The 21,035-nt window shown below is 37.1% G+C and overlaps 1 protein-coding gene across 4 annotated transcripts in view; it reads left to right on the forward strand.

Moving 5' to 3' along the window:
- Window positions 1–21,035, forward strand: part of PHTF2 (putative homeodomain transcription factor 2) — a 118,781-nt gene that overhangs the window by 67,818 nt on the left and 29,928 nt on the right. For all 4 annotated transcript variants that reach the window (XM_004739606.3, XM_004739607.3, XM_013060591.2 and 1 more), the window contains exons 4-8: window positions 2,355–2,424; window positions 3,010–3,168; window positions 9,355–9,520; window positions 10,440–10,604; window positions 20,783–20,969. In XM_004739606.3, coding sequence (XP_004739663.1) covers window positions 2,355–2,424; window positions 3,010–3,168; window positions 9,355–9,520; window positions 10,440–10,604; window positions 20,783–20,969 — 747 coding nt within the window. The remainder of the gene's footprint in view (window positions 1–2,354; window positions 2,425–3,009; window positions 3,169–9,354; window positions 9,521–10,439; window positions 10,605–20,782; window positions 20,970–21,035) is intronic.

Genomic DNA, 21,035 nt, shown 5'->3' on the forward strand with positions numbered 1-21,035 from the left:
TCAATTTAATTTACTGTTCCTCTCATAAGAACTTTAAGTTCTTGAAACAACCTGATAAAAATTTTAGGTATACAGCAGTAAATTAAGCTTCAGATTTGTCATAAAACATTGGCAATAAGATTATTTTCAAATTATGTGAAAAAATAATGTATAAAAGAAATAAATCAAAATATGTAGTACTGTTAAAAATGTTGGCAGTAATAAAGGTTAAATCTCAAATTTCATACCAAATTTAAATAGCTCTCTATTAATGAAATTTTGTTTTTACACATATGTATTATTAGAATTGCTTTTCCAGTTTGCAAAATACTGGGGATGATTCATAGTTTGCGAGCCACTCTATCATGAATTAAAATGGGAAATAAAGTACAGATGCAGTCAGGTCTCTTTAATTCACAGGAGTTATGTTCTATAAAGTCAGCATGAACACTGAATTAGCAGATACTGACCATTTCTCCACCTCTAGTCACACTTTATCAAGTGATCAGTACATATCCTTGTTTTATGTATGTTTCTGTTGAAAGACACTGTATTTAATAGATGTTGTTGCTACATTAACAACTGAACTCATGGCCAATGACACTGTAACTCAAGCCCAAACATAGCTCATCTAGCACACATCTTCTCAGTGAGGCACATCACAGCCTTCTTTACACGTAGGAACACTAGACCACTAGACCGCACTTCAGTACTGTGCTTGAGGTCCATTTTTAAACAACAAAATTACCAACAAGAAGTACAAAAAAAGCAAAACCCAGCATGAAATTGACTGTGAAAAGGATATTTATTTTCAGCATGAGAGCTGAAATAAGAAGGCAGATTGTTGCCTTGTTTGACTGCAGCTGGGAGTGTGCACATTGGGTGACTCAAATTTTTTGCCACTCTTAACTTCGTGCATATCTGCAAATGACTGCAAAAGTGCAGCAAATATTGATTTGGGAATAAAATAAATTTGCAAATAAAGAATCTATGAATATGAGGACCGACTATATATAAAACTACCATGACTATGTCTTCTATCCTCTTTTTTTCTCTTGTTTTTGTATCACTTGAGTAGTTTCCAACTTCACATGGACAGACTATTTGAAAGGGTTCAACAGTTCATTGCTTCTTGATTTCAGGGTGCATTTGGTTTAAACATCTCAGTTAATTCTGAGCTCAAGTAGTCTCCTCTTCTTTGTTTTGGATGCAAACAGTACTTAACTAAATTTTTACCTTAGGGGTCATCGTTTTTTGGATCAGGACCAAATAGAATTTACTGCTCAGTTACTTGATTAATTGAAGGAATAGTAAACAAATCATCTAAACACCGTGTCTCATATCTCAGCACTTGGCTTCTTGGGGAATTTAGCCTAAGCCCTTCCAATTCTTAACATCCTACTTTTAAGTTGTGTGTGTGTGTGTGTATGTGTGTGTGTTCGATGATTTTGATCTCTACCCTTATTCCCATTCTGTACACTGGTGGCAGAAACTTAACCTTAGTGTTCAATAATTCCGAGTTTAAACTAATTAAATTTGTGACTTCCGCTTTCACTTCCTCCTTCGCCTGGGCATGGCGTCTAAGTTCTAAGGTGACTAGGTGGTATCGTGGTCTCCTTAGTGGTTGGCATGTGAACATAGTGGCGATCCTGAGGTATGCATCATCCTCTCTGGGTCTCAGCTAATACCACCCCCACGTGTTGGCATCAGCTGAGAAGTCTGCATCCCTGTCTGTCCCCAGCTTTGTGAGCTACTGCTTCCTGCAGCAGCATCCCCAGCATCACCCCTGAGGGCCTCTCAGGGCCCCTGCTCCCCCAGCCAGCCTCAACATACTCTCCTGTGCAAACCTGGGCTCACACAGTCTCATGGACCGTCTCAGACTGCACATCCAGATTGGGTTGTAGTGATAGTCGTTCTAGAATTTTGCTTTCAGTAATAAACAGCCCTCCCCTGTCCACACATCCCTAAATTGATCCTTTTGGGAAATAATAAAATGTATTAAAATACTATACTTATGTTCCAGTTGTAACAAAGATGTCGTGTTTTATATTTTTCTCCAGTATATTCCTTAAAGTTTTTTTTAGTTGAAATCTTTAGAATTTGATTATTTTTTATTAGCCTGGATTTTAAAATACATCTATTGAATTCCAATACTATTTTTTTATTGAGGTATAATTGACATATGAGATAATATTACTTTTAGGTATTCAGCATATTTGATATTTATATATGTTGAGATATGTACGTATTGAGAAATGATACCACAATAAGTAGTGAACATCCATCCCCATACCCAGTTACAAAGATTTTGTTTTTCTTGTGATAAGGACTTCTAAGATCTACTCTCTTACCAGTTCTACTTTAATATATTGTAGGGTTTAAGGAATAAACCAAAGAAAACAGCACATGTGAAACCAGACCTCATAGATGTTGATCTTGTAAGAGGTGAGTCTTGAATAAATTGAAGCTTAATGCAATTAGAAATTGACCTTGAAGGAAGAGAATTCAAAGTGGGTTAGATATATGTTTGTAGGAATAAAAGCAATGTGAGTGTAAGTGAAGGCAGGACTTGTACAAGAAAGGGATAATGGAGGTATTTAAATACCATTGACTAGTCTTTACTCCCACTAAAGATCGGTCTAAGAAATAATAAAAAGAAAAGAAAACCAGCTTGCGTTTGCCTAGCAAGCTATATGGCTTGGTTATAAAAATGAAAGTAACTTTTTTTTTTAAAGTAACTTTTAATTCCTAATTGAAACTGACATTTGAACATTGTCTTATATTTATAAAATATGTGGGAGAAATTCTGTTATTTCAGTTAAAAATTGTTTTTTTTTTTTCAGAGTACCTGAGTTAATATGATAGCATGAAGAATGTTTTTAAATGTGTCTAATACCCAAAATTGGGCATTTCTCATAGTGTAATGCAAAATAAAATTAGACATAGTTTTTCTTCAGATATTGAAATTTTTTCTCAAAGGAAATTAAAGAATGATAAATGTACTATGTCATTTTATTTTACTTTTTCCAGGGTCTGCATTTGCAAAGGCAAAACCTGAAAGTCCTTGGACTTCTCTGACTAGAAAGGGAATTGTTCGAGTTGTGTTTTTCCCCTTTTTCTTCCGGTGGTGGTTACAAGTAACATCAAAAGTCATCTTTTTCTGGCTTCTTGTCCTTTATCTTTTGCAAGGTATAATTAAGTGATAGAAATTCATTTTGCTTTTAACTTTCAGGGTGTTATGTATTTAGAGTTACTAAGGCTTTTTTAAAAAACACGTACTAATTATACTAAGTGTGAAGATACACATTGATTGTGATATTTCATTTAATAAAATATAGCTGGTTTGGTATTAAAAATGTTTGAAAAAACAAAGCAGTTATTTTCCAATATAATTTAATGAAAATTAGAATCTGTGGATGGCTAAAGAAAAATACAGATTGAGAGGTATTTAACCATTAGAAAGTCTCTTCAAATACACATACATACCACATATACCTACCACCAGTCTTTTTTATACAAGCTGTATGAGTTCATTTTTCCTGTCTCAGCCATGGTTTCTTATTTCTTTTAACCATTGTCTTCTGAGACTATCCTCATTCCATACGGAGAATCTGTACCCCATTTTCTGAGTGCTCTTCAGATTCTCGTTTAATTCTCACAACCACCATGCAGGGAAGTACAGGTTCTGGTGTTCCACCTGACAGAAAGGGATCTGAAGGACCTGAGGGTTCAAAGTCACACAGTCTGCAGGTGCAGGAGAGTCTATATTCAAGTCTAAGCAGTCTGTCTGCAGAGCCACGTGCTCAACAGTCCCAGTATGCTGCCTACCAGCACGGACGCACTTGGGTGCCGAGTCAGAGCCACAGCATATAATGCATAATATATGATGCTGGAGAGCGCTCGGAGGCCTGAGGAAGACACCACTCACATCCCTGTGCTCTAATAAAAACAGTGATTTTAATTTAGTGGTTATCCTTTCAGTCATTCTAATGTCTTGCTTTTTTAAAAACATGATTGTAATCCTGAATGATTGTTTAAATATGTTTTATCAACAAACTCTTAAGTAAAAAGGTAAATATCTTTTCTTTTTTCAGATAAATGTCTTAAGTAAATGAAAATGTAATAAAACCTATAGACATTTATTTAGGTAAAGTTGTTTCTTTTAAGCCAGGGTACATCTTATATACATGAAAGGGAGTAAACTCTGAAGGTTTGTGATTTTTATCAGTGGAGAGACTATGTGTGTGTTTCTAATTAAAGAAATAATAATATTCTTTGCAGAAAATTTAGAAAATGTAGGAAATTTTTTTTTAAATTTACCTACCCAAAATCTTACCTTTCAGTTTACTTTGCAACATTTTTAAATGTTGAGATTAATCTGTATAAAAATCTATATTTTTTTGCCTTATGTCATCATAAGTATCAGAGTCTTAAAAATACATTTTAAATTATTGTAAAATATTCTGTGCTGTATCAGTGTTGGACATGTAAGCTTTTTGCTATCTTTTGCTATTATAATGACTAGTTTCCATTGTAACTAGAGGGCATATATTGTGTCTGAAATTTACTTACTGGCTTGTCTATGTTAAATAAGGAAGACAGGTTAGATGAGACATGAAAAAGATATTTTTCATTTCAGAACCAAAGTTTGACATTGTAAGTGTTCCTAAGTGGTGAACACTGAATATTCTCCTACTAAATAAAAGAAGTGATTTAACCTGCTTCGAGTCACAGCCAGTGACAAAATGATATCAGCCTTAATGACCCCAGGAATCTGCTGGTACTGCTCGAAACCCCTGTGCCTACACATTTTTGCATAGAAAAGTATGGTGCAGTGCTCTGAATTACCTTATTCTCTATCCCACCTTTCTCCTAAGAAGTAGAAGGAATCATGTGCAGTCAGATTTGGTTTTGTATAACTTTGTATAGTTTTTTATTTCAATTACATGCCTTTTAAGTATCTCAGCTATGTATTCTCGACTCCATTTATGCTTTTTGCTTATGTCATTTCTCACCCAGATTACTGCCAAGAGCCCTTATATCTTCTACCTTCTGTCCTTTTACCTTTTAAATTGGAAATTCAGACTAGCCACTTAAGGTCTAAATCTCTTCCTAGTTATTGTTGCCTTTAAGAGGAAAACCACGTTTTTAGTCTGTCCCTTGTTGAATCTCTCCCCAGGTTTTACCAGGCTAAATTAGCTCTTTGCTCTTTCTTTTTTGTGTTGTTTGTGGGGTGTGTGTGTGTGTGTGTGTGTGTGTGTTTTAATTCTGTCTGCCTTCTGTCTGCCCCTTTCTTTGAGTAGCCTTCTTCCCTTATATTTACCTAATCTGCATCTACTTGTTTTCTCAGTTAGACTAGGCATCAGGTGCCACCTTCTTTGAGAATCCTTTCCTATCCACCCTCCCAATATATAGCACTCTTCATAGGTATTGTATTAGTCTGCTTGGGCTGCCCTAACAAAATACCATAGACTGTGTGGCTTAAGCAGCAGAGATTTATTTTCTTACAGTTCTAGAGTCTGGAAGTCTGAGATCAGGGTGGCATCGGATTGGTGTCTGGTGAGGTCTCTCTTACTGACTTGTGGATGGCGGCCTGCTCACTGTGTCCTCACATGGTCTTTCCGCTGTGTGTGAGCAGAGCAAGATCTCTGGTATCTCTTTGCCTTAAAAGGACAATGGCCCTATTGGACTAAGGCTCCATCCTTAGGACTTCATTCAACCTTTACTACATCCATATAGACACTGTAGGGCATCAACGTATGAATAGGGTGGGGGGCGTAATTCAGTCTATTATAGGTATTTTGTTTCTTTATGTGTCCCTCTTTTCTTCTAAATTGAGGAGAGGCAGTGAGCAGAGACTGTGGTCTTATTTGTCTTACTATTCCCAGTGCCTAACATCTGCCACTAAATCTCAAAGATTGACCTAAAAATTAAACTTTAGATATCTTATATTTCTAATGATTATCCCTAGAGTTCTGCTTGACCAGTATGTGAAATCCTGCCTTGGAACTTTCATGCCTAATAAAACATTTTGTCTTAGTTGAGTTCTTAGAGGAATCTGTAGAAGTACTGCCCACCAAAAATCTTCAGTAGTTCTGTCTAGTTCATTGGACTTCATTAAATGATCAAAAAGTATAACTTAACAGTATATAAGAGAAGTGAATGATTTCTTCGTAACCCTTCACTTAAAGGGGAACAACAGGTTGGAGGTTATACCAGAACCACTGTCTTAGGAACTGAGGCCATAGAAGGGATATGGATACAGGCACAACCAGGAAAAAAAAGGGGGGGGGATAAAGTTGCTCCCTTGCCCCCAGCTTTTCCTGATGCAGATAAAGGAGGCAGGCTCCCAAAAGATAGAGAGACGTAAGGTCGGTCTGTAAAGTATAAAGGATGCTGAGCAAGCAAAAACAAGATCTCTTCTTCATGTGGCAGAATTTTATAGAATATAACAACTTCCTATTAAGATACAAAATATGGTTTGTTGGTTCCCAGCCCCACCAGAGGATGGTGTTGATAGGGCTGAAAGAATACAGATAAATAACGAGAAAGAGGTTATACAAAATCTAAAGTTTTTAAAGATGTTCTTGTCTGTGCCCAAAACTCAACCTCTCTTTTTTTTTTTTCTTTTTAATATTTATGTATTTATTTGAGAGGGAGAGTTGTGGGGGGAGGGGTAGAGGGAGAGAAAGAGAGAGAATGTCAGACTCCTTGCTGAGCATGGAGCCCAATGCCGGGCTTGATCCCAGAACCCAGGGATCATGACCTGAGCTGAAACCAAGAGTGAAGGGCTTAACCCACTGGGTCCATCCAGGCGCCCCAGGAAACTTTGAACCTTTCTTTCTTTTTCCTTTTTTTTTTTTTTTCTTTTTAAGATTTTATTCATTTATTTGACAGAGAAAGAACACAAGTAGGGGGAGCAGCTGAGGGAGACGGAGAAAATCTGGGGTTTGAAACCAGGACCTTGGGATCATGACCTGAGCCAAAGGCAGACGCTTAACCCACTGAGCCACCAAGATGCCCTGAAACTCTGAACCTCTTAAGTTGCATTTGCATCCCCCTTCTTTTTAAAGGTAGTTAAGTTAATGATAGCAAGTAAAAGTACTATTTGCCAGTGTTAAGTACACATTCACTTCTGTAAGAAGCTTTTTTTTTTAAAGATTTTATTTATTTGATAGATACAGATCATAGTAGGCAGAGAGGCAGGTAGAGAAAGAGAGAGAGAGAGAGAGGTGGAAGCAGGCTCCCCGCTGAGCAGAAGAGCCTGATGTGGGTCTCGATCCCAGGATTCTGGGATCGTGACCTCAGCCAAAGGCAGAGGCTTTAACCCTCTGAGCGACACAGGTGCCCCCAAAGTGTTTTGTATGTATCACCTCACATGAATTTATAGTACCTACATCCTATTTTATTGTACAAAAAAAATAAACCAAGGCTCAAAAAGGTAAAGGGATTTAACAAAGGTCACATCAGAGTTCATATTAAAAACAGCAAAGACTAGAGTTTTCAAAATTCTGGACTCTTATTACAGAACAAGCAGAGATTTTTGAGTTACATTCCTGGGTAATTCATAAAGATGATTGGCATTTTAAGAAATTTAAGTCTTTTTTTTTTTCTTTGTAAAGGAACTTATTATTCAGGAGAACATAAAGCTGAGTAGTTGTGTTTATGATACCTTTTAACACATGTGAGGAGATGAACTGGTATTTGAAGCTTATATCTTGGTATGGTAGACCAGGATCCTTTCAGTTGCAGGTGGCAGAAACCAAATGCAAGGGGTGCCTGGGTGGCTCAGTGGGATGGGTCTCTGCCTTCAGCTCGGGTCATGATCTGGGGTCCTGGGATTGAGCCCCACATGTGGCCTTTCTGCTCAGCGGGGAGCCTGCTTCTCCCTCTCTCTCTGCCTGCTTCTCTGCCTACTTGTGATCTCTCTCTCTGTCAAATAAATAAATAAAATTAAAAAAAAAAACAAATGCAAGCTAGCTTTTGTAAAAAGTGTTGTTTTTGTTTATGCCGCTGATCATAAAAATTTTCCAAAAACCCAGAAAACTAGATAGACTACTATAAAAACAATAACTGGGATAGCTATTTATTCAGTTTGCTTGGGGCTGTCCAAGTGTCCAAATCTACTTGTGTTGTCCTTGTGCTTTTATTAACAACTCTCCTTTCACTCTCAAAAGAGTCCTGATTTACATGTTACATAGTCATTCTAAATAGCATATGCCCATCTTTTTAATTAAATCATTATATTTTAGAATATGTACTTAATATAGTTTGTTAAAGTAAATTATATAGATCATGATGTTTTACTCCTGAATACATCGACATGCATCTCTTCAAAATATGCACCTTACATAAGCACATTACAATAATCACAGCTAACAAAGTGCACAAAAATCTAATTTTCAAATTCTCCAATTATGCTGAAACAGAATTAGGATCTCATAGGCCCTGTGTTCAAGCATTTCTGGATCTAGCGGCTCACATGATATCTTCACTTTTTATACTGGTGATTTTATTCTCATTGTGCTGGTCTCATCTCTCTTAAGGAGGTGGCTGATGTGGCCCCTGGCAATTTCATATTTCCTTAGTCCTTACTGTTTGTGATGTGGGAGAAAGGCCTTTCTATCTACCTCTATTAATCCGTGAAAAAGATTCTGATTGGTCCTGCTAAGGTTACATGCCCATCTCATTATTAATTCCTGTGCCCACAATTAAGACCCTGGTAAGACTAGATAACACATCTGTCCCTAAAGTGGGAGAAATAAGACGATTTGATTGACAGATAAAGGAGGCAGGCTCCCAAAAGATAGACGTAAGGTCGGTCTGTAAAGTATAGAAGATGCTAAGCAAGCAAAAACAAGATCTCTTCTTCATGTGGCAGTCTTAGCATTGGTGAGTGTTTACTCGTTTCCCTGAAGAATTTACCCAAGTAAATTTATGTTGTTATTTCTGAGCAGATAAGTCTCTATTTGAAAAGAAGCTCTTTATAGCCTTATTATACACCTATCATAGATTTCCTTGTTTGTAAAACAAAGCAATTACGTGCACTTGAGGTTAGTGTTTCTTTTGATTGTCTGTGATCTTATCAGGAATGCCCTTGGATTCATATGCAGCTGGTTTTCATTGCAGCATAAAAATGTGTGCTTTAGAGACTGTGTTGGATGTTATCTTGTTCCAGGAGTTTATTGCCGAATACTGTGGTTAGCTAGTGGCAAACAAAAAAATAGTCTGAAAGAGCTTGTCTGCAGTGATGTTTTTAACTAATTTAAAGTTAGAAAAATAATCTGGAAGAAGCAATGTTAATACAGTTTTTAACGTTTTGAAGAGGTGACTGTCAGATCTATAATTAAACATATTTTCTTTCCCTCTTTGTAGTTGCTGCAATAGTGTTATTCTGTTCCGCTTCTAGCCCACATAGCATACCTCTGACGGAAGTGATTGGGCCAGTATGGCTGATGCTGCTCCTGGGAACTGTGCACTGCCAGATTGTGTCAACAAGAACACCAAAACCCCCTCTCAGTGCAGGGGGTAAAAGAAGAAGGTACTCTTTTAAAAGCAGCCTTTGTGTGGATTTGTGTAATTTGAATCTAGGATTGTTCTTGACTCGAATAAAATGTTATCTTATAAAGCCACTCTTCCATTAAATAGACCAGGAAGCTTAGCTACCAAATGATTTAGTTTATGTGTTTGCTTCAAGGCCATTATGAGACCACATACCTGTTTTTGTTTTCTTTCCTAAAGCTCATTTCCAAGGCACTTGATATTGTAGGGAATATATTAGCTGGAATTGCTGATAATTCCCTCTATTTACAAAATCTTGTACTTATAAGATACTTCAGCAAAATCAATAGCCAGGAAAAAAATTCAGCTAAATTCTGTTTATTAAATACTATTCGAAGTTGTTTAATATTGTCTCTTGATTAAGTAAGCGTAGCAAGTCTCTCTGGCCACTCAGCACAATGGAGTTCTGTTTAAGGGTCTTTTGGAGCAATTCCTCCTTTGAATATGGTTGCTAAGAGATTGCGACATTTGCAGTTTGGGGATGTTGAGATTTAAGCCCTTCTCCTTGTCAAAAGATAATACCGACACTAGATAAATAGCATTGTTGATCAGTTAGATTGTAATTCTCTCTGTCTAAATTTTTTTCTTTCTTCTTCTGCAGATAAGTGGCATTCAAATAGGGAAGAAATGCTTTGTAAAAATCTGTCCAATGATATCGTTACAACCTAATGTTCACTCACCTGTCAGTGTGAACAAGGAACAATAACCCAACATTTATAGAAGTTGCTCTTGAATATGTACCTTAATGTTGACGTTAACTTTTCTCCCGTTAATAACTGAATTTTATTGTGTATTAAAGTTCCTGTCTTTATATTTGGTCATAATTTTGAATGTGCTACCAACAGAGTGGTTGTTAACATTTTAAAGCCACCTTCTGCTCTTAATCTCTTCTGATCAAGGAAATTAAGAAAAGCAGCCCATTTGGAAGTCCATAGGGAAGGAGATGGTTCTAGCACCACAGATAACACACAGGAGGGAGCAGCTCAGAGCCACAGTACCAGCACCTCTTACAGCGTGGGCACTGTCTTCAGAGATCTCTGGCACGCCGCTTTCTTTTTATCAGGGTTTGTATTTATTCAAGGCTTTATATGGCGTAGAGATGCACTGTCCCTTTTCTGGCACTTCAGTCTTAGGTAATATAATATTAATGACTTTAGCTATGATATTCCCATTATGGATTTTGTTTTGATAAATTATAATGCTATATATAGATAATGGAATAATAGAGACCATAAAGTTTACCTTGGAATCTGTGTAAATATACCTGTGTGAGCATGAGTGTATATACATCAAAGTATATCTAGTTGGGATTTCTTGATTTTTATTTATTATGTGATTTCTCAAGTACCACCTTACTTCTATTAAATTATTCTGTTTTTATCGGCACTGTGGTCAAATTGGGCTTTTTGTATAGTTTGTATCACAGTAAACATTTACCAAATAGGAAAATGTAATTATGGCAAACTGCAAAAATAAACCTAACTCAGTCTTGTATTATTATTTTGAAAAGTTAATTCAGAACATTTCAGAGTTATTTTATTAGTTTACATAGACATGTAATAAATGTAAAAAATGTTAAGATGGTATGATCAAACTACTGAGTATACGGAGTAAAACCAAGTATAACAATAAAAGTTGCTAAGTTAATAAGTCAAGAAAAGGGATACTGCACATAACTATTTTGAACACTTTTACTAACTCCTCTCCTAATATAATTATTTCATCCCTTTGTGATTGTGCTTTTATGATCAAGTTTGTCTTATATTGGAAAATTAAGCAGTTGTATCCTGGGGTATTTTCATTGCTTGTAATTTTGAGGGAAATTGCACAAAAACCTAATAGTTTGAAATAACGTGGCATTAAATTGGATCCCTTGACTATTCCAACCACCTCTTCTTCATCCAGAAAAGATTTACGTTTTATTTTGTTGTATTTTGTTCTGAATTTGAATTGCATTGTTTTTTTTCTTTTAATAAATAGCTCTCTTTTCTGACAGTAGGATATGATAATTTTATCTCTGCAAAATCAGTGTCTTACACACATATCGCAAGACTTTCTGATGAGATGAGCAGTTATAAAATAAATAGCACAGTGACTGTGTTTTGCTTTGGGGAATCATTTAGTTGTTTTGGTTGTCTTCTGTTACATAGCATTCAAAATGCCCCTAGATCAGTAGGTTTTAGTGCCTTTGGATTTCTGCTGTGTTTCTTTAGTCAAATGAGATTCACACTTCAATTTTCTTCCTTTGGGCTGTAGAATGACCTTGACTACCAGTCATTGATAATGTAATGGCTAAATCCCTTTGGATTTATTCTCTTTAAAGTGACAACTTTATAATCTAAATGTTTTTAAAGTTGTACTATTTTCAGCTGTTTCATTTGGAACTGGTTTGCTAGCATATGAATGAGAATGTTTTAAATATTAGGTACAAAAAGATCTTAAGAAAAATGTTAATTTTGGAAGTTCTAAATCGAGTTCTGAAATCTTGATGATGTCTTGTTCTTTCAAGTTTGGATAAGTTAGAGAGGCCTTAAACTGCAAGATCAGCTGAGACTTAAAATTGTTTCTGGTGATAATAAATTGAAAAGCTGGATACTTCCATTAAGGTATCTGAATTAGCATCACCCATGCAAAAATAAATGTATAGCCCCTCAGATGTCTAAGCTTTGTGTATAGTGTCTTTTGGTTTTCTAGATGTTAGGAAGAAAACTACTATTTTTACATCCTGTGTTTATAAGTTGGAAAGGCTCTATTTATAATTTCTAAGTACATTTCATTCTTAAGATAAAACTATTTTTTTAAACAAGACATGTTTCTCATTTGAAAAAAAATAGTATTTATGTAAAAGAACTCTATGAAACTAAGAAAACAAAGCCAAAGAAAATATCAATTTACAAAGATGTAGAAATCAACCATATATCCTAAGTATTTAGTACTTTAGTTTTAAAGAATTATAGTCTCAAATTAGCACAATTATAATATCTACTAAAAAGATTGAGTAGGAAGAATTATATCTAGATAGTATATCTCTTCAGCATAATACCTATTTCGGAATTCAGATACTGGTTTTTTTGCATGTCCTTTAGGATTAATTTCACCATCACAATATCACTGAAAAACAGTCAATATAAATTGACTTGGCAGATTAGAGACAGATGCCAGAGTAAAACCAGGCCACATGTTAACTCACATGCCTAACTGACCTAGCCTTTATTATTATTATTATTTTAAAAAGACTGGCGGGTATTTGGGGGTTGGGGGGAGTTTGTTTTTAAAAGATTTATTTGTTGTGAGGGGGAGTGGAGGGGTAGAGGGAGAGAGAATCTCACTTAAGCGGACTCTGTGCTGAGTGCAGAACCCAGCACTGGGCTAGATCCCATAACCCTAAGATCATGACCTGAGCGGAAACCAAGAGTCGGACACTTAACCAGCTGTGCCACCCAGGTGCCCCCTGACTGACCTACCTTAAATATTGCTGTCCCACTTAACCTCCATATTGAATGTATTTAACAATTAAATGAAAGTTAAAGATTTAATAAATTGGCTTTCTTCCCATAATGGAGTATACTATATAATGTAAGTAAGAGTGGTATGTAGTCCCACCATAAATTTTTGGTACAGGGATTAAAAATTTGGTTTTTAGTGACTGCTGTTTAAATAGTTCAGTCATTTAAACAGTAAACTAGGTGAGTCTGTCTCCCATAGACAAGGATGAAGACTTTGTAAATGTCCGTATATCCCAGATTTTTAAAAATAACTTATGCCACAACTAGATAACTCATTAATGTTGCTGTAGCCACTCTGTTTTAGAATTGGACTAGTTCTAGAACAGTTACGGGTACCATACATAAATCTGGTACATAATACATAATTTGTTGCATATCTCTCAAACTTAGCTGTTGTAGAGGATACATAGGGAAACATACAAACCCATAAGTCTTTGAAAGTCTTTGTTAGCATATCTTCAAGGTGTATGCATAGCTGCACACAGATGTGATGGTAATATGTAGGCTCCTGTGTCGTTTTCTTATAACTGAGATGGTATGCATTCTGTTACTCTAGCCCCCCCCCCCCCCGCTCTCTTATAGAAGTGAGAGCAGGACTAGAAATTTCATACCATGTTTTAGAACAAGAGTTATTTGCTACTGTTAACTTTCCCCATAACCACTCTCTAATGTCCTTTAGTACTAGAAGGATGATCTTCAGTTGGCTCTATTGATATACCCCTGAGTATTTTCTAGAGCACCAATAAATACTCTCAGCTTCTTTCCCTGATGAGGTTTCTCAAATAGAAACATACTGGTTTTCTTGTTTGATACAATACATTTGAGATTTCACAAGCTAGTAAATTCTTTAAAAGTTATATTAACTCTTCAGTTAAAGTTTTCAATGTTGAAAAACACATCCAGCTTTATGATTTATTTATGGTGCAGGTTGTACATTTATTTGCCTTTTTTCAGACAAGACCAAAATCATCATCCATCTCACAAAGGAACTACACTAATTAGACTATTTAAGTTTCTAAAAGTCATTTCCTCCTATGTGTATTTGCGACATAGAGCTATCCTTCCTGAATGGCAAGCATAATACTTTAAAGAAAATTCTTGGTCATGCCAAAGATTAAGGCAGTAGGCGAGTTATAGAATTAGCTCTGAAGTTATAAAACATGGCAAGCCTTAACCATGGTAGTGGAATTGCACATTGTTTCTTTGCAAATGCTTTTTGTTCAAAATCCAATGCAGGAAATACTTCTTCTATCACAGAATAAGTAAGATCACTGTAGATTTGTATATCTCCTGTTTTCAAGGCAGTACTCACTGCCCACATGCCTGTGACTCATGGTGTTTGGGTTGATCTAAGCAAAAATTGTTAATTCTGCTTTTACTAAATGAGTGTATTACATGCATTCAGTGTAGCTGTCAAAAGGTAGATTTTTTTGTGGATAATACTAAGAAGTACCATTTTTTTCTACACTGCAGTATTTTAATTCCTGATACTAGCTTCTCTCTACCCTGTTTTTAATTTAGTTTTATTTCATTTATTTTTTAAAACAGCCCAGTACAGGGCTTGAACTCATGACCCTGAGATCAAGACCTGAGCTGAAATTTAAGAGCTCAGGATGGATGTCTGACTGAGCCACCCAGGCGCCCTCTTCCCTGTTTTTTATTTTTGGTAGAGAATGATGATTTAGAAGTATATGCTTACTTTAAAACCAAAATGCTCTTCACCTTGCTTTACTTTACTTTTGTACATTTTTAAAAGTTGATTTAAACAAAGTAGCTTCCCTTTAAAAAATAGTCTAATTAGAATTTTACAATATTAGTATTTTAAGTAAATCTCTCAGTCCCACTGCCTTTCCCTAGTATCTTTATGCTCTAAAACAAGGGAATGGGTAATTAAACATCTGAGTCTTGGTAACCTATGTTCCTTTTGAGAAATAAATATTGTTCTGTGAGGTTCTTCATTTCAGCTGTTAATGTCACTATGAGCGAAGCAGCACTAGACACCACCCAGAGCAGTCATGGGCTTTAACCCTCTTTACCTACATTAATTGGAATTTAGCTCTCCCAGCTCTTTGTCCTTTCAGCATTTTCCCTATGCTCAAATCTAGAATGTCCCAATCGGGTACAAATCAGTTGTACTTTAGAGAAGATACGATTTTATTTTTAAATAATTTCAAACTTACAGAAAAGTTGAGAGAGCAGTGCAGAGAACTCCCACATGTCTTTCACTCAGAGACCCCATTTAAATTCTGCTGATTGTCCCTATTAATAGCCTTGTTCCTTCTCCAGAAGCTCTAATCTGGGATCATGCGCTGCATATAGTGGTCATGTCTCTCTAGTCTCCTTCATTCTGGAGCAGAATCAGCCTTTACTCAATTATATGGTTTTCACATTTTTGCACAAAGTCCCTTAATTTGGGTTTATGCCCCTGGTCAGGATCAGATTCCCTAGTGACTTGTGAGTCTGGAACGTGCTATCTCTTCCCAACTCCTAGGTCCACATTATCAGTTGGTAGTTGAAATTGGCCATGGTGGGGTTATTTACACCATGGAAATCAGGGAACACCACAGACAAGGAAGGACTTTTTACCTCTGGAGAGCTAGTTATTTAACAATTAGCAGCGTAATACTGAGTTAGTAGTGTGATGTTTCTTCATGAAACCCAAGTTATGCAAATTTGGCAGGAATATCATAGAAGTGATACTTAGTTCTTCTCATTGCATCCTATCAAATGGCAAACAACATAAAATTTGTCCCCTTACTGGTATTTACATTAATCACTTGATTAATGGAATATCTGCCAGATTTCTCCATTGTAAATTTGTTTTTCCCTTTATCATCAACAAATGTCCTGTGTGGAGACACATTAAGATTATAAAAAATAACTCATTCCTCATCCCACCTTCACCTTCTAGTTTTAACATGCATTGATGATTATTACCAGAATTATTGCTATGATGGTTGCCAAGTGGTAATTTTTTTTCTAACTCCGTCATTCCTTCTGCATTTATTGGCATTTTTCTGTAAGGATAAGCTTTCCCCTATTTATTTACTCATGGATTTCTATTTTATTCAATTTATTAATGTCATTATTCATTTTGATGATCAGATTGGCCTAAATTGGCCAATGGAACCCTTTGAGCAGTTTGTCTTTTTTGATTTGTCCCTTTCATTCTTTGTTCACTTTCTTTCTTTCTAGGGCTGCACAATGTTTTAGGTTCAGTTTATCCTTCCTCTGCCTCAGCCCTGGAGTCAGTCATTTCTTTGAGGAGGGTGGTAGAAAGAGAGCAAGGTAGAGAGCGAGAGTGCCAGAAGTGCTTATTGCTGTTGCAGTGTTACTACTTTTAGATCTTGGGGCTAGAGCTAGGAAGTTTGTGTGTGTGTGTGTGTGTGTGTGTTCCTCTACATTTATATTTACCTCCGTATTTAGATGTATTATAAGCCATGGATTTGCAATGATAGCTCCAGTTCAAATACAGTACCTCAAAGTTCATTTGAACTTTGTCCTTCTATCTTCCTTCTCTACCACTGAAAAACATGGTTCCCATTTGTCCTCCATATTGATTCAGTTAATCTCTGGATGTAGCCCCTTTCCAACCCCATCGGGCTGCGCCTGACACCTTGCCTAAACTTGTCTTCGAAGCAGGCACCATTCTTGGTTGTTGCTAGGTTGCCCTTGCCGTGCTGTGGCCACGGTTCTCCTGCGAGAGGTATTACTACCAGCTATAGCCACCTGCCTTAATTTGTATTTTGAGCTACTTTGTAAACTCTGAGGGTGGTATGTATATTTAGTATTTTCTTTGTCCTTTCAGCTTGGTTTGCAGCTTACCTGCATTTTCTTGAGAAAAATCAGCAAGAAAAATCAACTTACTGTTCACGCCTGGGAGTGTCCTGTGTGCTTTGAGGAGATAGGAAAGAAACAACCCAGAGGAGACTGCAAGTAGGCAGAGATAAAGAGAGGAGGGGAGATAGCTGAAAGGTGTGTGCAGTGGGTACTACTAGGGCTTACCAGTCTTGACTCCTGTAATGAAGGTGCACATTCCCCTTACAAAATCCCTGAAGCAGGACTTACTACTGATTCCATGCCCTTTTCACAAGGCCCTTATCTTTTTGCCCTCTAGGGTTCTGGTTCACTCTGCAAGTTTTCAGCCACTTTTTCTACTCTGATTACTAGCCTCCGGGGAATGTTTTAAACTGCCTAGTGATCCTAACAGGTTTCCTAAGCCCTTGAGGTCCAGCATTTCTGTCCTTCCTCCAAAATACGTTTCTCCTCTTGCCTATTCCCATTAATGGTTCTACCAACTTTCCAGTCTTCTTTTCCCTTGTTCACCTCCTTTCCCCCATTTTTCCAGTCCAGTGTAATTTCCAAGAATCTTCACAGATACCTTTCCAGCGCACGCCTTCTCTGTCTTTTGAGTTTCTCACTTCTTTGGGAAATCAGGAACTTTACCTCCCTTGGTCTTTTTCTACATCTGCATGTTGTACAATGTTCAAGCCCAGTGTAATTTCCAGGAAACTTCATAGATACCTTTCCAGCACACGCCTTCTCTGTCTTTTTTTTTTTTTTTAAATAATAAATTCTTTTTTTTTCTTAAGATTTTATTTATTTATTTGACAGAGAAATCACAAGTAGGCAGAGAAGCAGGCAGAGAGAGAGGAGGAAGCAGGCTCCCCGCTGAGCAGAGCGCCCGATGTGGGGCTCGATCCTGGGACCCTGAGATCATGACCTGAGCTGAAGGCAGAGGCTTATCCCACTGAGCCACCCAGGCGCCCCAACGCTTTCTCTGTCTTTTGAGTTTCTCACATTTTTAAGATATTAGGATCTTTACCTCCCTTGGTCTTTTTCTACATCTACACATTACACAAAGTAATGGGGATAATTAGTAGTTGGTGTTTTTATCACTTTTTATTTTGTTTTATTGTTTTTATTTCTTTTATTACAGAGAAAAGGTACAAGTTTTCTCTATACCTTTTATTTTCTGTTTTTGCCCTTCCTCCTCTCTAATCCATTTTCCTCCTTCCCTGTGCCACTGTTTTTTGGTTTTGTTTTTTTAAAAGATTTTATTTATTTATTTATTTGACAGTGAGAAACATAGCAAGAGAAGGGACCACAAGCAGGGGGACAGGAGAGGGAGAAGTAGGCCTCAGGCTGAGCTGGGAGCCCAATGCGGGGCTTGATCCCAGGGTCCTGGGATTATGACCTGAGCCGAAGGCAGATGCTTAACGACTGAGCCACCCAGGCGCACCTCCCTCTGCCACTTTTAAGTGGTCTTTGTTCTGTGGCTCTTTCCCTTGGTCTTGCCATGTCTCTTAGGGTTATATAGAAAGAAAAGGGTCAGAAGACAGGACTTCTGAACCTTGGAACTCTGTTGGGATGTGTTCTGAATTATCAGAAAGCATCAGAGTTCTGTGAAGCATGTAGGAAGTGAGGTCTGTCTGTTCCCTTTAGTAACCTTGCAGGAGAAGGTCAGAAGGGAGGGGGTCTGTTTGCATAAAACAAAAGCTTTCTAGGCTTTGATCAGTGTGTGAAGAAGAAATCCTATCAGGGACTATCCTCAGAATTGGGGGATAGGCAGTTGGAGGTGGTATAGAGAATATAATTAACCTCATGGTCAGAAGGTCTGTATTCTAGTGCTAGCTTTGCCTCTAGGTGGTTGTGGGACCTTACATAAGCTGCTTAGACCTCTTTATATTTCTGATCCATTGTTTCCAAAATGACCATTTAGAATAGGTGAGGTCTACGGTCCTATACAGTTAAAGATTCCAGTAGGACTGAGTAACTCTAGTGTTAAAGGTAATTCTCTTGTGCATTTTTTTTTTTAAGATTATTTATTTATTTATTTGAGAGAGTGGGAGCAGTTGCAAGCATGGGTGGGGAGAGGGGCGGAGGGAGAGAGCTGCAGACTACCCTCTGAGCCGGGACTTCCCCCGCCCTCCCGCCCACCACCACCCCTACTCGGGCTCATCCCAGGACCCTGGGATCATGACCTGAGCCAAAGTCAGACACTTAACAAACAGAGTTCTTTTCTGAGTTTTGAAACTTTTGTTTTTTTGACTTGTATGAAGGCAATCTACTAATTTTTTTCCTTGCAAAATGGATACTCTGCAGAAAATTCAAGGAGATTTATTTAAGTAAAGTTAAATGCAACTGCTTTTCAATAAATTTCATGATACACTTAATCTGCATTGAGCACATTTTAATTTTGTGTGGGGCTTAAACTGTATTTCTACTAACCATTTCTTTTAGATAGCTATTCTTTGACCCACTGTAGTCTCTGAAGAAGATCCCTCCAGCTTTAGCCTATTAATCAAAATGTCTTATTTATTACTTTCCATGCTGTATTTTGTATATCAAAAAAATTAAGTTCCTATAAATGAAGAATATCATTTGTAGCCTTTTAGGTAATTAATGGCTACATGATAGTACTATTTTTTTCAGGACTATTTCAGTGGGTGAAAGAAGTTACTTCTTTATTTTTTTGGTTTTCTTCATTTCTACTTCTTCCATTATTTAGAAACTTATATTATAAAATTTTCCTTTTCTTTCATATTTTTATGTTAGAGTAGGTCCTATAGCTCCTTTGTACACTAAAATGAATTTATCAGAGATATATATATATACACACACTAAAAATATTTGGGTAAATGGAAGTGTTAAAGCCAAGTTAAACCACTAACTGCAAATTAATCTAATTATAGAAACTGTGTTTAGGGGCGCCTGGTTGGCTCAGTGGGTTAAGCCGCTGCCTTCGGCTCAGGTCATGATCTCAGGGTCCTGGGATCAAGCTCCGCATCGGGCTCTCTGCTACGCAGGGAGCCTGCTTCCCCCCCCCCCCCGCCTGCCTCCCTGCCTACGTGTGATCTCTGTCTGTCAAATAAATAAATAAAATCTTAAAAAAAAAAAGGAAACTGTGTTTATTTTTTATTTTTTAAAGATTATTTATTTATTTATTTATTTAACAGACAGAGATCACACGTAGGCAGGGAGGCAGGCAGAGAAAGAGGAAGGGAAGCAGGCTCCCCACCCGGCAGAGAGCCTGACACAGGGCTTAATCCCAGGATCCTGAGATCATGACCTGAACTGAAGGCAGAGGCTTTAACCCACTGAGCCACCCAGGTGCCCCAGAAACAGTGTTTTAAATAAAACGTTACAACACATTGTTACCGTAATAAAACTGGCAAAATTTTGTTCATAGATTTTGCACAAAGACCAAGTGATTTTGACCATGAGTCGTTTGGTAAGTTAGGGCATGTCTCTTAGAATTGCTATTTATTAAGACTTAAAAACCTATCAGGTAAGCTGACTGAGATTTACATTGTACATTGATTTACAATTATTGATTTATTTTATATGATAAGTATTATATTTCTTTTTTTTAAAAGATTTATTTATTTATTTATTTGACAGAGATCACAAGTAGGCAGAGAGGCAGGCAGAGAGAGAGGAGGAAGCAGGCTTCCCGCTGAGCAGAGAGCCTGATGAGTGGCTCGATCCCAGGACCCTGAGATCATGACTCGAGCTGAAGACCGAGGCTCAACCCACTGAGCCACTCAGGCACCCCTATAAATACTATATTTCTAAGTTACTTATTATAAAAAAATAAGGTAGCCATTAAAATTCTGAGAAATAACTACCAGATTTATAACTACCAGATTTAATTATTAACATCATAATTTCTCTCAGTAACGCATCTAAAATAAGGTCCACATAACATGCTTTTGCAATTTTTTTCTTTTTAGATCAAAGAAAGCAAAGAATTCGATTGATAAATCAACAGAGACTGACAATGGCTATGTATCCCTCGAAGGGAAAAAGACTGTTAAAAGCAGTGAGGAGGGAATCCAAAGCCATGAACCTCCATGTGAAACTGTTCGGCCAGAAGAGGCAGCCTGGCACCCAGGAACACTGAGGAACATTCCCAGCAAAGTAAGTGTGATTTTTAAAATAGTTTGCTTGTATTAAGGAGGGCACGTATTGCATAGAGCACTATAT

The sequence above is a fragment of the Mustela putorius genome, unplaced genomic scaffold, assembly GCF_011764305.1.
Source record: "Mustela putorius furo isolate JIRA1106 unplaced genomic scaffold, ASM1176430v1.1 tig00003845_pilon_pilon_pilon, whole genome shotgun sequence".
Classification (NCBI taxonomy): domain Eukaryota; kingdom Metazoa; phylum Chordata; class Mammalia; order Carnivora; family Mustelidae; genus Mustela; species Mustela putorius.